Genomic DNA, 20138 nt, shown 5'->3' with positions numbered 1-20138 from the left:
GCAATATAAAATGGAAGTAATGACGTTTTGAGAATTACAATGTCACTAAATCAGGAAATGAATTGCAAACATAATGTTTGAAAGCTTATTTTTTCACAGACGATTTAATTGAAATGAGATATTGCTTAATTTCTTTCATTAAAACATAAAGAGTTCAATACCATTGTTGTGAGAGACATTACGTCACTTTGACAACGTGACACGCCAGACTTTGACCGAATCAGCGGCCACCAATCCGTTCAGCCTTCTGATTGGTCAGCTCGACCCACGCGCCTCCTCTTATCAAACACTGTCGGTTTATTTCACTCTCACAACTTCACAGTTTGCGTAATCCAAAGGCAACATGGCGAAAAAGGCCGTCTGTGTGCTGAAAGGCACCGGGGAAGTAACCGGAACTGTTTATTTCGAGCAAGAGGTAACACTTTTTGTGTGTGTGTGTTTTTCCACGGCGTTTGTTATGAAGAGCAGCGCTCACAGCGAGTTAGCCCAGAACCACGCACATTGCATTTCATAAACTCTGCAAGTGAGATTAAAGAGTTAACCGTGCATTACTGTGAGATTAGCGTAACATGGGCGTGATATGCGGTTGCAGAGAATTTGCTTTGCTGATTCCATGCACATTTTGATGGCCAAACCTGATAATGAACTACAATGGCCTGTTACACGTGATTCACGGTTCTACAAATTGACTGCAACCGTTACATGCAGCTCAGTAAAGTTAATGACCTTTGATACGGCCCTGTGCATACTAATAATCTGTCATAAACGCATACATGCAGATGATAACGTTATGTTTTTGCACCTGAAATTGGGACTTTGGGGTGCACAGGGGCGTTTAGTGGCCGGCAGTTGTGTCATTGAAAAAATCTAATGAAATAACTAGAAGGGAAAGGGTTGCTGAGTCATCCTCCTCTATCTCTGTTTGCTGTCAATTTTGCCAAATAGGACCAAGTTCACAGCACACATCAAAAGCTGGCAGAACTTCAAACTGTACTGATGTAGAGGTTGAAAAGCTCATTTATTATAATATGACTTGCACTGTGACATTTTAGGCTTTGTTTGTCTTTCATTGCATTTCAGGTATACATTTGACCATTTTCTGTATCAAACCAAAGCCCGTCTAAAGCCCTATTAAGTCCTATTGGTTGTAGTTCCAATCAGAGTTCCACTGGGGGCGCTCGCCATGAGTGCAAAATGAATGGGAGTCAATGGGGCTAGACGGCTAAATTTGTCTCCCTCACCCGATTGCCGTTGAGAAATCTCAGATTTGATTGTAGGTTTTGCAAGTTCAACATGGGTTATAGATCGAAAGTTGAATGAACGAGTACTTATTTCTTTTCGATTTCTTACAGGTTGAGTTGTTGTTGCCCATAACACGCTAGCATTCTGCTAATGACGTCAGCATTCTGACGTCATTGACATTTTGAAAGACTTTTTAAACCAAATAAGTGACTCTAAAAAATCTAACACCAAGCAATGTGTAATTTCTTTGCATCCCATTTCGAAAACAACATTCAAATTACTAGACAAATTATATCATAAGAAAAGTGGATTTTGAGCAGTATAGCTCCATAGACCTCCATTAATTCTGCACTCGTCATGTGAGCGCCCTCATATGGAACAAGAGTGGAACTGCAACCGGAAGTTTATTGAGTGGCACTTCTCTCCTCATTAGACATTCTCTGATCAAACCCATTACCTTGGAGTTGCTAGCACCATGAATTTGTTTGATCAGGGTTGGAGCTAAACTGTGCAGGACAGTGGCCCTCCAGGACCAAGTTTGAGAAACCCTGATGTATCTTAATCATGTCAAGCAGTGAATGTTTGTTTTCTGAAGTGATATGAAACTATCATTGACCAGACGAGTGATTTGTGTGTTTTAGAGTGACACTTCTCCAGTGAAGCTCTCAGGTGAAATCATTGGCCTTACTGCTGGAAAGCATGGTTTCCATGTCCATGCTTTTGGAGACAACACAAACGGTAAGCACCATTACTCCTTCCACTGACCTTTACATACGGGTTAATCCTATTAGGACTGAAGTGGTTGGTTGATAGTGATTTTTATTTTTTTTATGGCCGATGCATTGCGCTCAATAATTTGCTAATTGCTTTCAATATAAAAATCATGCTTTTGACACACTGGCCTAACAAAAACTTATCAACTGATAATGATTAAAAAAAAGAAATGCCACTGGTTTTGATCTAGATGTCTAAATTTTCTTATTGAGTGGGGTTCAGCAACCAGAAAATGCACACATGAACACAGACTAAGATTTTGTTTCCTCTGTTAATCACAGGCTGCATCAGTGCAGGTCCGCACTTCAACCCTCACCAACAAAATCACGGTGGACCAACTGATAGTGCCAGGTGAGTTTATCAATGTGCTTTATGGCTTGACCGATTCTATCATGTTGTTACAGTACAAACTCTGTCTGTCCAAAGTTGTCAGATTTGCATAAATCCCTCAAATGACTTGCTTCCTGGTATGTAATAAAGTAATCTGTCTGTTAGCATTCTTATTCATCTCAATGGTGGTTGCTCAGTTTTTGAACCAATCGCCTGAGCTATAAATATGGCTGATCATTCTTGATCCACATTAATTCGTTACATTTATATAATGCTTTTCTCGACACTCAAAGCGCTTTACATAGAAGGGGGGAATCTCCTCAACCACCACCGATGTGCAGCATCCACCTGGATGATGCGACGGCAGCCATATTGCGCCAGAACGCCCACCACACACCAGCTTACTGGTGGAGAGGAGACAGTGATGAAGCCAATCAGTATATATGGGGAGGATTAGGAGGCCATGATGGACAGAGGCCACTGGGCAAATTTGGCCAGGATGCCAGGACATTAAATTACATTATGAAAATGCTGATTTCCTGATGGCAAATCCTTCATAAGTGATTGTCCTGAGCTGTAAAAAAATATATATTTTACTGTGTAGTAGTGTTTTTACAGGATATATATATTACTATAAATACTAGGTTTAAGCTGTTTTTAAAGAATATATCCAAGTGTGAACATCCATATTTTTCATGTTTTTCCCAAATCTTTCTGCGCTTAAAGGGTTAGTTCACCCAAAAATGAAAATTCTGTCAGTAATTACTCACCCTCATGTTGTTCCAACCCCGTAAGACTTTCGTTCATCTTCGGAACACAAATTAAGATATTTTTGATGAAATCTGAGAGCTGGATCACTCCTCCTGCAGGCTTATGGACACCTTAACTTGGTGGCCCAGAAAATGTATTAAAGACATTGTTAATGTAGTCCAAGTGACTCCAGTGGCTCAATCTTAAGTTTATAAAGCGACGAGAATACTTTTTGTGCGCAAAAACAAACAAAAATAACGACTTTATTCCACTTTTCATGTCCTTCTCTCTGGACCTCGAGTCTTTTTACGTAGTGTTTAAGCATAGCGCGTCTGTGTTGCACGTCACCACGTAGGCTCACTATTGGGCGACTCTGGTCATGTGTGATACGTGGTGACGTGAAACTATGGAAGCTTGTTTCCGCCACAAAAAAAAAAGATAATTGCGACTTTTTATCTCACAATTGCGAGTTTACATCTCGCAATTTTGACTTTATTTCTCAGAATTGCGAGATATAAAGTCAGAATTGCGTAGAATAAAGTCGCAATTGCGTGTTATAAAGTCAGAATTGCGAGATATAAAGTCACAATTGCGTCTTATAAAGTCAGAATTCTGACTTTTCTCGCAATTGCGACTTTATATCTCGCAATTCTGACTTTATATCTCAGAATTCTGACTTTATATCACGCAATTCTGACTTTATATCTCCCAATTCTGAGATATAAAGTCAGAATTGCGAGATGTAAAGTCGCAATTGCGAGGAAAAAAAAGTCAGAATTCTGACTTTATAAGACGCAATTGTGACTTTACATCTCGCAATTCTGACTTTATATCATGCAATTCTGACTTTATATCTCCCAATTCTGAGAAATAAAGTCAGAATTGCGAGATGTAAACTCGCAATTGTGAGATGAAAAAGTCGCAATTATCTTTTTTTTTTTTTGTGGCGGAAACAAGCTTCCATATGAAACAGACGCGCTACGCTATTACACTACGTAAAAAAAAACTTGAGGTATTTTTTTTTTTTACTCGAGGTAAATATTTGTGTTCCGAAGATGAACGAAAGTCTTACGGGGTTGGAACAACATGAGGGTGAGTAATTACTGACAGAATTTTCATTTTTGGGTGAACTAACCCTTTAAGGATGGTTCACAGTCACACACACAAAGAAGTGAAACCCATCTGTGGGTTGCAGGTCTTTGTTTTCTGTGGGCTCTCTTCAGAGTAAAAATGTCATTTTTCAGCTTTTTAAATTAACTTTCTGTGCAGATACACTCCCGTTCAAAATCACCCCACTCGTTCTAGAATGAAGTCATCTGTTGAAGAATATTATTATTATTATTTTTTTTTTTTTTCATATCACAATATATATTGTAAGAAAACAAAATCACAATGCCAGTTATTTTCAGGTGTTTTGCAGCCAGAATTGAAACGTAAGATTCTGCATGCAGTATAATTTCAAGCAGCCTTGTGCTAGTAGATGTGTCTTATTACTGTAATATTTTGTGTCTCATAGGCATGTCGGAGACCTTGGTAATGTGATAGCTGGTGACAGTGGGGTTGCAAAAATTGACATTGTGGACAAAATGCTGACCCTGTCAGGGCAACACTCCATCATTGGGAGGACCATGGTGGTAAGAAAACATCTCTGTGGTTTTATAATCAGCGGCACATCTATTGCCAATAAATGTCTGTTCAACATTAGACTTTGTGTATTTTCTGTGTAGATCCATGAGAAGGAGGATGACTTGGGTAAGGGAAACAATGAAGAAAGTCTTAAAACTGGCAACGCTGGAGGTCGTCTGGCCTGTGGTGTTATAGGCATCACTGAGTAGAGTCCAGCTCTAATCGAAGAGCCAGCTTGGAAATATTAGTGACCAATGTGGATACCCCCCCCCCCCCCCCCGTAAGCACTTAAGTACAGTAAACTGACGAATGCATATCTATTTTTAGCAAATTAACTCTTAAAGAATTGTACTTTAGCTTCACACAAAGCCGTTTTTTCCTGTACAATGTGGGACCCTTCTGCATTCTTTCAACTACAAAGTGATGTACATTTCCTCTGATTTCTGCTTTATTCAATAAACATTGATCAGGCTGGCTATGTGTGTGTGTCTTTATGAACTAAATTTATGGGCTGTATGATGGTAAAAATGAATAGCGTGGGTATATAATTAAACCTGATTCTGGTCCGTGTTTGGTATTACCATTTTTGGTAACTGAAATAAAGCTGAAAAAATTTAAATTTAAATTGAAGTACTAAAATTACTAAAGCTAAAATTAATTAAAGCTAAATAGAAGTATAAAATCCTAATAAAAATGACAAGCACATTAATCTACGATCTTAAAATTAAAACATCTAAAAGTATTAAAAAAAAGCTAATTAAAAATAATAAATACTATAATAGTATATAAAAATCCTAATAAATACAATAGGTTTTCAGCATTTCATGCTTGAACCCCTAATAAAGTAACACTTCTGTTTTTGTGATGAAATATTAACTTATTTTTGTTTCAGAAATCCTAAAATGTTTTTTAGCTTTAAAAAAAAAGAAAAGCTGCTTACATTGTTGGAAGGATATTCTCTTTTGGTATTATGGTATTTTGGAAGCCGTGGTTAACATGGGAAATGTTTATTAGGGAAGTGTAACTGGTTTTACTGTTCTGGAGCCAAGAAAGGTCATTGCCTGGAAAACACCACTAGATGGCAGACTTTTCTTGCGACACTGCTTTAAACCCAAAAGCGTCTTCAAGAAAGTAATTTCGGAAAGTTTGTAATGTTTTTTAAAATTTGAGTTGTGTACTTATGAAATTTCTTACTTGTATTGAATTTGTAGTCAACTTCTTAATCATATCTTATGCTTTGAGAATTTTGAGGTTTTAAAGGGCACTTTTGCGATGGCCATGCGGGCTCTGTGAACAGCAGCTTGGCCAGGCTGGAAGACCAGCCAACCTTAGGATTTTAAGATATTTTTTCATCAGAAATATATTAGTATAACCCCTCGGATTTGGGAGGCACTTGAGATTGAAGTCATTGTTGTTCTATGAATACGATTTTAAAATGAGTGGTCGCGCCTTTGACATCTGACTCTATTTTGATACTGCTATTAAACAGCTGTGCCCGGTGCAGGCCAGGATTCACAGATGGCCAGTGGACTGCTGCTGAAATTACATGCTCCAAAACCTCTTTCTCTTTTAATGGGGCAGCCTCCCATGTGAAGAAACTTGGCATTTACAGTTTCCTCTCCAGACGAAAAGAGATTCCCCAGAGAACGAAGACCTGCAACCCACAGATGAGTTTCACAGTTCAAATGCCAAATTTGCACATAGAATGCTCATGTTTTTGATAAATAAAATGTATCATTTTAGCTTTTTCCCATCTTTATTATGCTAATTTTACTGTCTACACAATGTATATTTCATACTCTGTGTGTTTAATGGTTAGGCTACATGTTTTTATGCCTACTACTCTGATGCATTCTACCCAAATAGGAATATAACTAGGGGAATTACTGTGATAAATAATTTCTGATGCTGGTGATGAGTTTTTCTGCCCTCTTATTACAGATGCAGCAGCACAGAGACCTTAAAATGTATTGAGGAAGTACAATCATGGTCCTCACATGGACAAATTTCCAGAAGCGGAATCACTGGAGCGTGATGAGTCAAAACGCTGGTATAAATAGCATCAGCAAGGCGAATCATGAATAATGAAGGAGCCGCCCATCCCACTGGAGCAAGAAGGCACAAGTCATAGGCCTCACATGATGTCAACAAACACTAACAAGGTCCTGTGTCTTATACAAAGCATCCACACTCTAAATTAATGTTTCAAATCCTTTCATCATCTGTGTGGCTGGTCAGACTTTACAGTGTCACCTACAAAGACTGACTTTGCATGTGAGATTGTGTAGATGAATAGGCTACTGTGATTTTACAGTCTTATGTAATTAGCACATATGGCAAGCATTTGAAAAAAAACACATATATTTGCATGGTGTCGTTTTGCCTTGCTCATGCATGTGCTTGACGATAATTATTGTTTTCGTTCTTTAAAAGCTTAGCTTGAGGCTTTAATGGTAGAAATTTTGTCCAAACCAAAAAGTTCCTACTTTTTAAATCTTAAAGCACACTTGCTTCAAGAATAATACATAAGCAAACATTTGTCTTTGTTTGGCTTATATATAAATATATATACACTACCATTCAAAAGTTTGGGCAATTTGTTTCATAAACACTTTTTGGTTATACAGTGTATGTACTTATATCGTATGTGGAAGTCACAGAACCAAAAAACATGTTTGCCCAATCATTGCATTCGGTCCGAATGCAACGATATGATGTCCTACCTGCCTGCCATCATATGTATTTTCATACCTCCGCGCACCCTGCTCGCTCAGACATCACATGTCATCAGAGTGTTCTGTAAGGCTATGCAGAGTTGTAGACAAGTCACCGAGCGCCACAAAGAAACAGCAGCCGCTTCTTACAGTTCCTCATGAACCAAAACAACAAGCTTATGCTGCATTCACGCCATGTCATAACCGTAATTACGAGATAGCAACCCGTGGCATTCTACACGGAGTTTTTCACGTCCTCAGACTCGGATTTATGTGATTTTATCTATCAACACTAACACTATCAATGGTGAAATTAATCTGCAGCAGTCAAGTGGTTCAACTAGAGCTCTGTAAGTTGTTTACATTCATTATTATAGTAATGTTAAGTGCTTTGAGACATGAGGTAATTTAACAACGTTCATGTGTTTTGAAGGAGGCGTGGCTTTGTAGAGCACTCTGAAGGGAGGGTGGGATCTTATGCTTTTAAAGCTAGCCTGCTATTGCTAACCTGTTTGAAATTACCTACTCTACCTTTAAGGTCGCTAAGATCTTTTTATGTATTTTAAATTAGGTTGCATTTATAGAATCTGTGTGTTTAAAGTTTATCTGATGCTGTTTGGTCTTTTAATTGTTTTTAAACTGATTATGTCCACCTGAGAGTTTTTTCGGACCCCTGTTTCCTAGCAACACGTCTAGATGTCCTGGATCACCGTGGGAGGCGAGTGCGAATCTGAGAGGTTGTTTTGGTTCGATGCTGACGTTACATAAGGCCCCTGTGCTTCAAAGAACCTACGGTGATTTTATTGACTTTTCAGCCCTTGTTTTCGGGTTTTGGCTTTACTTTTTTAACACTTTTGATCAAAGCCCATCTCTTTGTTACTTCTCAGTTTGTAACAGCTGAAATGGGATGCTTTTGTTTGATTACACCTGACTCTAATCCTAGTTTTTTATTCCAGATTTTGCATATAAAGAAAAATATTTTGAGGTTCTTGATATACATACTGAAGTTCCTTGAGTGTCAATAGGATATCTGAGGTACCTTCAAAATGTTGCCAGGAGTTCTCCTGTTCAGCCAAATGTGCCTTCTGATTTTTACAGTTTATTGCCTATTTTTCAGTCTGGGGATATTTTTGGACCAATGCTAGATGTCTAAGCCATAGGTCAGATGCCATACATGGCCTCTATACTACGGGCCAGGGGTCATTTAATGCTCACTTTTGACTGCAGAATCCTCCTGACCAGACCTTTGCCCCCCCAGGTATGTGTGTTATTCAGCCAGAACCTCTAAATAACCTGTGCCTGTGATGTCTGAAGATGGAGGATCACTGTGTGGTCCACTTTCACTGGAGTTCTGTCACTTTTTACTGCCTGAGAAATGTTCCTCTCTGCTCAGCTCTTGGGATATGGCAGGAGTAAAGTGAAGGACACATAAAACAGGCTTCACCTCTGGGCTTTTATTGCACCCTTTGAAGTTACTTTTCCTGAGACAGTGAGTTGCCTCAAATATCATTCATTCCATTCCACTTATGATATTCTATCTTTTTAACTATTAAGTGTTTCTGAGCATCTGGGCATGAGGGAATTTGAGTCAACATGCCATAACCCATTAAGTGTGTATTTGGCCTATTTGCTGTACAGATCAAGTGGATTGACTAACATCTGCTGTTATATGACCTTGTTAGATCAGTGTGCTTGAAGAACAGGAAAACATGAATTGTGATACAAAAAGAAGAAAGTTATACACAGACAAATTAAATGGAATGTGGTCCAAATTTAAAAAAAATCTAAATTTGATTGAAAGTTTTAGGATTTTGAATAGATAAAAACAAATAAATATTGTGATATAAAATTAGAAAGGAATGTCTGTGTGTATATACAGGTACATGTACATTATATTTGCAGATGAGCCAAAACATTATGACCGCCTGCTTAATATGCTGTTGGTCCTCCTTGTGCTGCCAAAAAGCACCGACCCGTTGAGGCATGGACTCTACAAGAACCCTGAAGGTGTTCTTGTAGAGTCTGTGGTATTAGGCACCAAGATATTTGGTTAAGTCCTGTAGGTTGTGAGGTGGAGCCACCGTGGAGCGAACTTATTGGTCCAGCACATCCCACAGATGCTCAATTTGGATTGAAATCAAGGGAATTTGGAGGCCAGGGCAACACCTTGAACTCTATCATGTTCCTCAAACCATCAGTAAGGTGCATTACAATGTTTAGGGAGGTGGCACGTGTCAAATTTACGTCTGCATGAATGGTTGGACCCAGGGTTTCCCAGCAGTGCTGCTCCCTCCACCGACTTGTCAGACCAGGCTACCTTCTTCCACTGCTCCAAGGTCCAGTTTGGACTCTCGCGTGCCCACTTGTGCCACAGTAGACCTTCTGTTGGCTCGGACCAGACGGGATAGCCTTCGTTGCCGTCGTGCATTGATGAGCCTTGATGAGCCCTCAACACTTTTTGCTGGTTTGTGGTTTGTTTCTCGGACCACTGTTGGTAAATTCTCACCACTGCTGACCAGGAACAAGCCACAAGCCTAGCCGTTTCAGAGATACTCTTACCCAGTCGCCTTGCCCTAACAATTTGGCCCTTTGTCAAAGTCACTCAGATCTTAATTCCTGCCCCATTTCTGCTGCATCCAACACATTGATTATGAGAACTGATTGTTTGCTTACCATCTAATCGACCCAGACCTTGTTAGGAGATTATCAACGATATTCGCTTCACTTGTGACTGGTCATAAATAATGTTTTGGCTCATCAGTGTTTAAATATAGTATGTTTATGTATGTATGTATATGTTTCTATATATAGAGCCCTATTAAAAGGCAGGCAAATGTAATAAAAAAATAGGCCTGACATTAACTGACTTGCAAAATTATATATATATATATATATATATATATATATATATATATATATATATATATATATATATATATATATATATATATATATTAAATTATAAAAATGTGCAATGCATCCATAATAATGTTTGTCAATTTAAATGGCATTCAACTACTTTTCTGACATCAAAACTTTAGTATGTTAAACTTTGCACCCCTTCAAGGGAATATGCTAGTTATGTAGTTACTAATTTTCTTATCGAAGTCTTGGCCAGTTCTCACAGCGGAAACTACAAAGCTTGACCTTTGATCCTGTAGTCATGGGACAGAAACTGATCGCTGGTGTAAACTGACCTTAGCCAATCAATCAATCAATACAATAGCCAAGCCAATCAATTCAGGCCTAGATTTATATGTTAAAGACCCATCCAGGGTCTCAAACAACAGTGGGGAACTGAGAATCAGACTAAATTACTTTAAAACTAATATAATCACATTTTTCCCCTCTCTGATAAAAAAAGCACAGTCCAGCCTGCTCAGTCGTAAACCGCAGCCACAATTCCACATGCCAGATGAGTGCAACTGAAAGACTGACTTTGTGAGACATTCCCACCATAGTGTAAACAGGAAGTGGAATAAAAAGGCCACTCAGAGTTATTACCCGAGATAATAATAAGTTCAGAGTGTACTTTGGCCAAGTCCTCAGTGTTACTACACAAGTCACTTTCACATTTGCTTCATTAGTATCCTGTGGGGTTTGAGGATTTGCTCCTTTAAATAGCAGTTATTTAAATGTCTAATTCAAATGCTAACGCACATGCAAATTGCCGTTACAGGTGTGGCTGCACAGAGGATCAGACTGAGGAAGAAAGAAACATCTTTACACCTGGAAATGTGTTGAGGTGAGTTGAGCTCTTCCCTTTTTTATTATTCATGTAGTATGCACTTTAAAACAACATCAGTGAAAGTGGACAGATATAGAAAAACATGATTTATTTGGCCTGATTCATTTTATATGTTGAATTGAGATGTGATATCCTTTGCAGAAGTCTGTAGTGTGGTACATGTGTTTTGTTTTACCACTGTGTTGATGTGCAAATTTGGTTTATATTGTACATATATGTAATCTCAGGTATTTAAAATAAATGACATAAAATTAAATGATGCTGAAAAAATAAATCAAATATAATTATATATTTCATTTATCTTATCTTTTCAGCATTAATACAACACATTCAGATAAATTACATAAAATTATATATTGGTAACACTTTACAATACGGTTTCATTAGTTACATTAGTTAATTAGTTTATTTATGAATAAGTTAACTTGAGTGAACAGTACTGAATTTTTATTTACTAACATGAACAAAGATTAATAAATACTGTATATAGCAAATGTATTGCTCATTGCTAGTTCATGTTAGTTAATAGTAATATATTAGCTAATGTTAACAAATGAGACCTTATTGTAAAGTGTTACCATATATATTCCAATTTGCATAAATTAAATACAGTATAAAAAAACACTACAATGATATATAAATACTTAAAAAAACAGATGTTTCATTTAAATTATAATGCTAATAAAAAAATTATTCATTTAGCATTACAAGGGCAGTGTGCTTAACTGTCATTAAAATAATGTCACAACAAAAAATTCTTAACAGGAAATGGAGACTAAAAATAGACTTTTTCTTTATAAAAAAGTAAATATTTTGTCTTTTGACTTCATGGCCTGGGCATGTTCTCGATAACCTGAGTGTTTTCTGCGGCATTATCATTGCTTTAGGGTTGTATGTTTTTTATTACCAGGTTGGTGTTGTGAAGCGTCATGTTGGATACCAGAGGCAGTTTTCATTCCTGACCTCTGCTTTTTGGTTAAGGTTATTTCAGAGCTGGTAAAAACAGTCTTCTCCCTTTTTGTCTGACTACATTAGACAAGGGATGCAATTAGAGTCATTAATTGGAATGGGGGGCGTACTGAGAAAGAAATGAACACCTGGAGGCAAACGGGAGAGTGGGTGGGATTTTCCAGAGTGCAGGGGTGATTGGACAAAGCCGTGTGTGTGTGTGGATGTCTGCATCGCTGATAACTCTCAGCATCCTTATGAAGCATTCAGAATCAGCTCTGTTTAACTGCATAATACCACTGGCAGACTTTCTTTTTTGTTTTGTACTCATTTGCCCTTACAGACCGTCTGTCTGTGGATTCTGTGTAGATGTGGATTCTGTGCGTGAAATGTGTAATCTTCTGACATATTTTGAATTATTTTTCAATATATTCAGGTCCGATCTCTAGGGGCAGAGGTTATTTCTCAGGATTTGTGCCAACTGTATCACTAGCCATTTATTTGAAGCTATTAATGTCTCTTAAGTGTCCTCAGCTGACCTTTCAGCCATGTCTGATGTTTGAGAATGGGAATTACTTCTTTTATAGCTCTCTGTGTGTGGAGGTCAGGCTTTGCTATCTTAATAGAGATCTAATGTCCCCACAAGGATAGTAAAACCTGAAATCATCAGAGCTAAGGCATAGAGGATAGTTGTTGAGTCTGGCCTGGGGCATTTCCATGATATATAACATATAACAATATAAATAAATATATTTTTTAATTAAATAAAAAATACAAATAAAACATAAAATAAAAGGCTTAAAATATGATTAATATCCCAATATAAAAACAATAGAAGTCAAAGGAAAGTTCCTTCCATCCCTTCTTATGTCCCTTTTCTGTGTGTGTGTGTGTGTGTGTGTATATATATATATATATATATATATATATATATATATATATATATATATATATATATATATATATATATATAAATAAAATGAAAGACCGCAAATAAAATAAAAAATAAAATAAATAACATAAAACATAAGATAAAACATTTAAAATACAATATTTAAAATCAAACAAAATAGAGGAATAATCTGGCATGGATATAAAACATTATTAATAGCTCAATTAATAAACCTGTGTTGGTAAATTAAGATCTCAGAATTATGGTGTGGTCAATCTGGCTTTATTTATTGAAGGCTGGGCCTAGATCAGCACCTTTAGGTATATATTTAGGACAAACAAGCTGGTAAGAGTATACATTTGCTTACTCAGCTACTGTGTGTGTGTGTGTGTGTGTGTGTGTGTGTGGCACTCTGTGGGTGGTAAAGTGCAGGCTGTCCATTTAAGGGAAGGATTATTCTTTTTTTTCCCTTTGGGACAGGACATCAGTCTGGGTGGAATTTTTACCTTCTGATGTTTTAATCCCTCCGTTTCTCTCCATCTCTCCCTTCTTATGTCCCTTTTCTGCTATCCTCATCAAAATGATGGTTAAGCATCTCTTCAGCACTAAGAAGTTTTGATGGGATTTCAGCCGTCCTGTATTATGTGGGGTTTGGTGCCTGTGAGAGTGTTTATCTGTTTGTTATTATTACAGATGTTCATAACTAAATTTACAGCTCCCGCATACAGTATTTAATGAGAATGTATCTTGTGCTTGAGTAAAAGTGTACAATTCAGAATATATATATAGATGACAATTTCATATTTGATTATTATGATGTAATTTATATTCCGCATTTTAATTCTGCTCACATCTTGTTTGCTAACTCGTTTCAAAATTAGTTCAAATTTTGAATTTAATTTAAAAGGCATTCATAATTTAAATATGTGCCTGAGTGAGAATTTCACAAACATTTCATCCAGTTAGCTGATGTAACGAGACAAGCAGAACTATGAGAGAGGACTATTAGAGACAGATCACATCCTTTCTGCCTGACCTGGAAAGAAGAGATTCACATTATGGAATGAAAGAGAGAGAGAGTGAGGACAGTTGAGGAAAAAGGAAGTGAGAGAGATGCCAGGGGCGAATGCTCCAGCGCTGCCGCATCACTTTTGATTTGCATGCTCTATATCTCTGAGCACTTGTATATGTGTTTGGTGTTGTACGGGCATGAAACTAGAGCAGAGCTATTGTTCCAGTAACAATGATGAAAGACGATGAGAAAGATGCTTGGATAAATGTACAATCTTGGCTAGACTCTCAGATAGATTCTACTTAAAGGGATAGTTCACCCAAAAATGAATTTTTTTTTATCATTTATACTCACCCTCATGTTGTTCCAAACTTGTATGAATTTCTTTCTTCAGCTGAACACAAAATAAGATATTTTGAAGAATGTCGGTAACCAAACAGTTGATGGTCCCCATTGACTTCCATGGTATGGAAAAAAGAAATACTATGGAAAGTCAATGGGGTCCATCAACTGTTTGGTTACTTCTATTCTTCAAAATAGTTTTGTTTGTGTTCAGCAGAAGAAAGAAATTCATACAGGTTTGGAACAATTGAGGGTGAGTAAATTATAAAACAATTTTCATTTTCAGGTGAACTATCAATTTAAGTTCCGAGTCCTCTATTTGAACACCAGGCTGATTTCAAAGAGAAATCGGATAAACCTGCAAGAGAAAAACATCCAAAAGGATCTGTATAGCTAGGGGTTTGTATTCTGTAAGTTTATGTACTACTACTAACTATAATTAAAATATACACAGAAGTTAGCTAAATTTGAAAAAATTTGGCTTGAAATGTCTTTATTCACTTCTTAAAACATTAAATGTTCAGTTTTATGGTTTGGGATAGACTTAGAGTTCATTATTAGAATAAGCTTTTTGTTTAATTTAAGAAAAGTAGGCCTAGACGTCAGTGCGAAGTTATCATTTAGACAGCTAGGAAATCATTTGGCACTGTGATGCACTGTCCATACCATAATCATGTTAATATAGAGCATCCACTGTCTGACCCCGGTGTCACACTGAGCTATTGTCAGTAGAAGATCCAGTCTAGTCTCAATGACTTTTTATTATCACATCACATTGCAGCATTTATATTGTACTGCAGGTCCAGATATGTGTCTATTATTACAATATTAATTCTGACCTCAGACCCTTATCTCCACTGTTACATTTCACCAGCGCCTTCAGTTTGGGGATATTTTGTGGCCAACAAGAAATGCCATTCTGAAGATCTTTACATTTACAGTGTTGATTCAGCATTAATGAAACACATGGCTGAATTTACATATTCATACATTTACATATTGATTCAGATTAGCTTCATTCACAGGTTGGTCAGATTTTGGTCTGATATGTTACTGTTAAAAAGTTTATGGTTGAAGATTTATTTTAATATTTTTAAAAGGAGTCTATGGAAGCTTGTTTCCGCCACTGATTAATAAATAAATAATAATAATTGCGACTTTTTATCTCACAATTCTGACTTTTTTTCTCACAATTGCGATATATCAAGTCAGAATTGTGACTTTTTTCTCAGAATTGCGAGATATTAAGTCAGAATTGTGAGAAATAAAGTCGCAATTCTGAGAAATAACGTCGCAATTGCGAGATATAAAGTCGCAATTCTGAGAAATAAAGTCGCAATTGTGAGATATAAAGTCGCAATTGTGAGATATAAAGTCGCAAATCTGAGACATAAAGTCGCAATTCTGAGAAATAAAGTCGCAATTGCGAGATATAAAGTCGCAATTCTAGGAAATAAAGTCGCAATTGGGACATATCAAGTCAGAATTGCATGATATAAAGTCGCAATTGCGTGTTAAAGTAAGAATTGTGAGATATAAACTATTCTGAGGTAAAAAAAAAAAAAAAAGTCCGTCTTTTTTTTCTTTAGAATTGGACTTTATATCTCACAATTGAGTTTATATCTCACATTCCTGAGAAAAGATGTCAGAATTGCGAGATGCAAACTCGCAATTATGTGTTATAAAGTCAGAATTGCGTGATATAAAGTCGCAATTGCGAGAAAAAAAAGTCAGAATTCTGACTTTATAAGACGCAATTGCGACTTTATTTCACGCAGTTCTGACTTTATAACATGCAATTGCAACTTTATTTCACGCAATTCTGACTTTATATCTCGCAATTCTGACTTTATAACACGCAATTGCGGCTTTATTTCACGCAATTCTGACTTTACATCTCGCAATTCTGAGAAATAAAGTCAGAATTGCGAGATGTAAACTCGCAATTGTGAGATAAAAAGTCGCAATTATCTTTTAAAATGTTTTTTTTTTTGTGGTGGAAACAAGCTTCCATAGAAGTCTCTTATGCTCACCAAGACTACATTTATTTGATCAGAAATATGGTAAAACAGTAATATCGTGAAATATTTTTATACTTTCAAAGAACTGTTTTCTTTTGTAATATGTTTTGAAATGTAATTTATTCCTGTGATGACAAAGCTGAATTTTTTTAACTGGATCATAAGACATGAAGAAGTGAACATTTAGTAGTTTTACAATCTAAGAAAAGTCCATAAAACTACAACCAAAATAATGTTAATATGAGATCATTTTTTCATATTAATTTCTCACAGGTGTTATACCTTTATTTTAAATTAAGTTTAAATCACATTACATTGTGTTGTGTTTTAGGGTTGAAGGAAATGTCCGAAAACTTAACGGAAAAGTACTGGTAATTTTTGCCAGGACATTATCCATTTTTCAACGGATATTTGTCTTACTGTGTACAGAACCTCGTATTACAGAATATTCCGTATAAAATACCAATAACCTATCATCAGCCAGTAAGCTGTTAGTATGCAAAATACAAGACTCCTACATGAAGCAGAGAGTGAGCATATACACAACGTTTCCCTCAGATTAACAGACATCACATTGAAGACCTCAATCAAAGTCGACCCAGCCCTGTTCCTTTCCCTCATTTTCATTTTGATTAGATTTGCATATTTCAATTTTAGAACATAAATTGCTCCATGATGTTGTTTGGTCAAGTCCCACAAGCCCATCTTGGCATGTGTGTTCTCAGAATTAATTTTTTCTTAACCCCAGTTGGCCAGACCTCTCTTTTTCTGCATCACTTGATCGTTTGACTCGATTTGGAGCCTGGTCTTGAGTCCCAGGGGCTTTGATGTAAATTGGAGAGAATCTCAGCACTTGGACACTCCGTCTGGGCATCCAGCCTAATGAGTGTGGCCCGGGTCACCAGCGCACCTCTCTTTGCCTTTTCTCTCTCTTTCTCCTTGCCCTTCTTCTCCATTATCCACCTCACTGTCTCTTCTCTCCCTGAATTTCATTGTTCACCCTCTGCAGTCTTTCTGCTTTTCGTCTTCCACATCTAAACACACATTCCATCCATCCCTTTGTTCATTGTCACACTCATCCCATTCATAATGCATCTCTCAGAGAAGCAAGACCTATGAAACCAGTGGTTTCCTGCCCTCAATAGACTTGGCCCACATTTTCAGCTTACTGTCAGATGTAATAATGTAGCAGTGTTCTTGCATTAGCTTGTCTTGTTAGAAGATGCCCATCAGCTTTACTGAGCTTAACTGAGGTTTGTGTAATTCACGAGGAACCACTCTGTGTATAAAGCTGCATCTAATATGCTGTTATATGAGGGAATGTACCGTTTGTGAATATTATTTTTGCATCTTCTCTACAAGACCTTAACACAATCATATTAGAAATGTGAAGTTTGACAATACGATTATATTTGTGAAATATTATAACTGTAATAATTTCCTCTTTTGGAATAGCTTCCGTCTTGTTTTGCTTAAAAATATTCAGAAAAAATCATCACTGTTTTCTCAAATTGAGCACCAAATCAAGATATTAGAATGATTTCTTAAGGCTCATGTGACACTGAAGGATGTGATAATGATGATGAAAGTTCAGCTTTACATCACAGGAATAAATTACCCCAAAAAATAAATTAATTAATTAATTAATTAATAATAATAATAAAAAAATTATATATATATATATATATATATATATATATATATATGAAGAGTTCAGATGGCACTTAGAGGCTTTTGCATCTGAACTCTTCATATATATATATATATATATATATATATATATATATATATATATATATATATATAATTTTTTTTTTTTTTTTTTTTTTTTTTGCCCACTGAAATTTAGTGGAATATTTTTGTGATGAGTATATTTACTGAACAACATATTGAATGTTTTTTGGGTAACACTTTACAATAAAGTTCATTAGTTAACATTATTTAATGTATTAACTAACATGAACTAACAATGAGCAATACATTTGTTACAGTATTTATTCATCTTTGTTAAATGTAAGTTAACAAAAATACAGCTGTTCATTGTTTGTTCATGTTAGTTCATAGTGCATTAACTAATGTTAACAAATACAACCTTTGATTTTAATAATGTATTAGTAAATGTTAAAACTAAGATTAATAAATGCTGTAGAAGTATTGTAGTTCATGTTAACTGAGGTAGCTAACTATAACTAATGAACCTTATTGTAAAGTGTTAACGTTTTCTTTTTATTATTATTACTATTTTAAGGAGTCTCTTATGCTCACCAAGGCACAATTTATTTTGTATTATGAATAGCAGTTTTAAGTTGAATAATTGTATGTTTTTCCAGTGGTTAAATGGTCCTGTTTGGATTTTAAACCTAACAAAATGGCAATGTACTTACGTCACAGAGGGTTTGTTTGTACAAAAAAAAACGTTTATGGGTAAGATAACAAGCCTTTATTCCTCTCTCTCTGTTCTTATATCATAAATTATTTTTCTTGATGTTCTGGGTGCCCCATAAGACAAACATCTGCTAGACTTTGTTAGCACACACAGAGATCATTTTTATCAGTTGATAAGTCACATCCTGGGACATCACGCGCTGTCTTTTATCAAAAAAAGAAACGTCCATTTGCGTTTGTATATTTTTCTCATTCTTACTATCTAACAGATGCCAAAAATTGATTTTAGGTTCTTTTTTTCACTGGTCACTTTAAGTAAGATACTTACAGGCCTATGTTATGTAATATAATAATGTCATACCCATAAATAAATAGGGGGAAATGCCAAATGGCCAATTGTTCCTGTCATGTTTAATGTTCTCTGCAATGATAAACTCTTTTTAATAAGTTGTTCCTGTTTTTAGAATTCATGCTGTGATTCAGACTCCCTGTGGCCGCTCTGTGGCTGTGGTCGCAGGTGTTGTTGAGGTGATTTATTCATTTGTTTGTCCAGGTGGCCTCTGTAGCCATGGGCTGACCGTGCCAACCTTGCTGCGGGCAGAGCAAAGGGACAGAGTTTATCTCACAAATGACGGCATACTCTACCTTTTTGTGCAGTGTGTTATTGTGTGTTACAGTGTGTTACCTGTGTTATTGTAAAGAGGACACTGACAGGTTTGGAGGGTCTGTGAGAAGTTTAATTTAGAGACTTTGTATGCAGGTGCGTTGAGTTTGTTGGCTTGTATTTGTGTTTGTGTGTGGTTTATGAAGGAGTTTGGCCATGCTAAGGTGCTTACTAAAGTATATATGTCCTATATTTAAGTGTGACCTCACTTCCTCACTGTGGAGTCTGTTAGAGATAAGAAAGCTGATAATGTCAGCAGGTGTGTGGCTTACCGGAAAGATAGGCCTGGAATGGATGAGTGAGGAACTAGATGTAGAATTAGATCCAGATATGGACACACAAATCTCATTTTTATCTAAACTTTTGTGTTACATTATGCAGCATGGACCATATGGTCCAAAATGCAAATATATATATACTGTGTATATACACTCACCTAAAGGATTATTAGGAACACCATACTAATACTGTGTTTGACCCCCTTTCGCCTTCAGAACTGCCTTAATTCTACGTGGCATTGATTCAACAAGGTGCTGAAAGCATTCTTTAGAAATGTTGGCCCATATTGATAGGATAGCATCTTGCAGTGGATGGAGATTTGTGGGATGCACATCCAGGGCACGAAGCTCCCGTTCCACCACATCCCAAAGATGCTCTATTGGGTTGAGATCTGGTGACTGTGGGGGCCAT

At 36.5% G+C, this 20138-nt stretch overlaps 2 protein-coding genes across 3 annotated transcripts in view; both read left to right on the top strand.

Moving 5' to 3' along the window:
• Nucleotides 1–172: 172 nt before the first annotated feature.
• On the top strand, nt 173–5196 carry sod1 (superoxide dismutase 1, soluble). Its single transcript, XM_081354290.1, has 5 exons — nt 173–415; nt 1884–1980; nt 2298–2367; nt 4613–4730; nt 4824–5196. Exons 1-5 carry the CDS (start codon nt 344–346, stop codon nt 4929–4931), a joined length of 465 nt encoding a protein of 154 aa, XP_081210416.1. The 5' UTR covers nt 173–343; the 3' UTR covers nt 4932–5196.
• A 3627-nt stretch (nt 5197–8823) lies between these two features.
• tiam1a (TIAM Rac1 associated GEF 1a) overlaps nt 8824–20138 on the top strand; it is a 71276-nt gene continuing 59961 nt past the window's right edge. The window contains exons 1-2 of one of the 2 annotated variants that reach the window (XM_081354272.1): nt 8824–8925; nt 11116–11181. The gene's annotated coding sequence lies outside the window, so the exon portion shown is untranslated. Of the gene's footprint in view, nt 8926–11056; nt 11182–20138 lie in introns of those variants that run through there. The other variant, XM_081354273.1, reaches the window with a different exon arrangement.

The sequence above is a fragment of the Scardinius erythrophthalmus genome, assembly GCF_964197995.2.
Source record: "Scardinius erythrophthalmus genome assembly, chromosome: 23".
Classification (NCBI taxonomy): domain Eukaryota; kingdom Metazoa; phylum Chordata; class Actinopteri; order Cypriniformes; family Leuciscidae; genus Scardinius; species Scardinius erythrophthalmus.
Note: the sequence above shows the minus strand (reverse complement) of the source record. Positions and strands in the feature narration are given on the sequence as shown.

What these genes read in the sequence shown, in the direction of transcription:
- sod1 (XM_081354290.1), top strand. Translation starts at nt 344, where the DNA reads ATGGCGAAAAAGGCCGTCTGTGTGCTGAAAGGCACCGGGGAAGTAACC. An exon ending in TTTTGGAGACAACACAAACG is followed by an intron (nt 1,981 to 2,297) that starts GTAAGCACCATT and finishes TGTTAATCACAG; the next exon opens with GCTGCATCAGTGCAGGTCCG. An exon ending in GGACCAACTGATAGTGCCAG is followed by an intron (nt 2,368 to 4,612) that starts GTGAGTTTATCA and finishes TGTGTCTCATAG; the next exon opens with GCATGTCGGAGACCTTGGTA.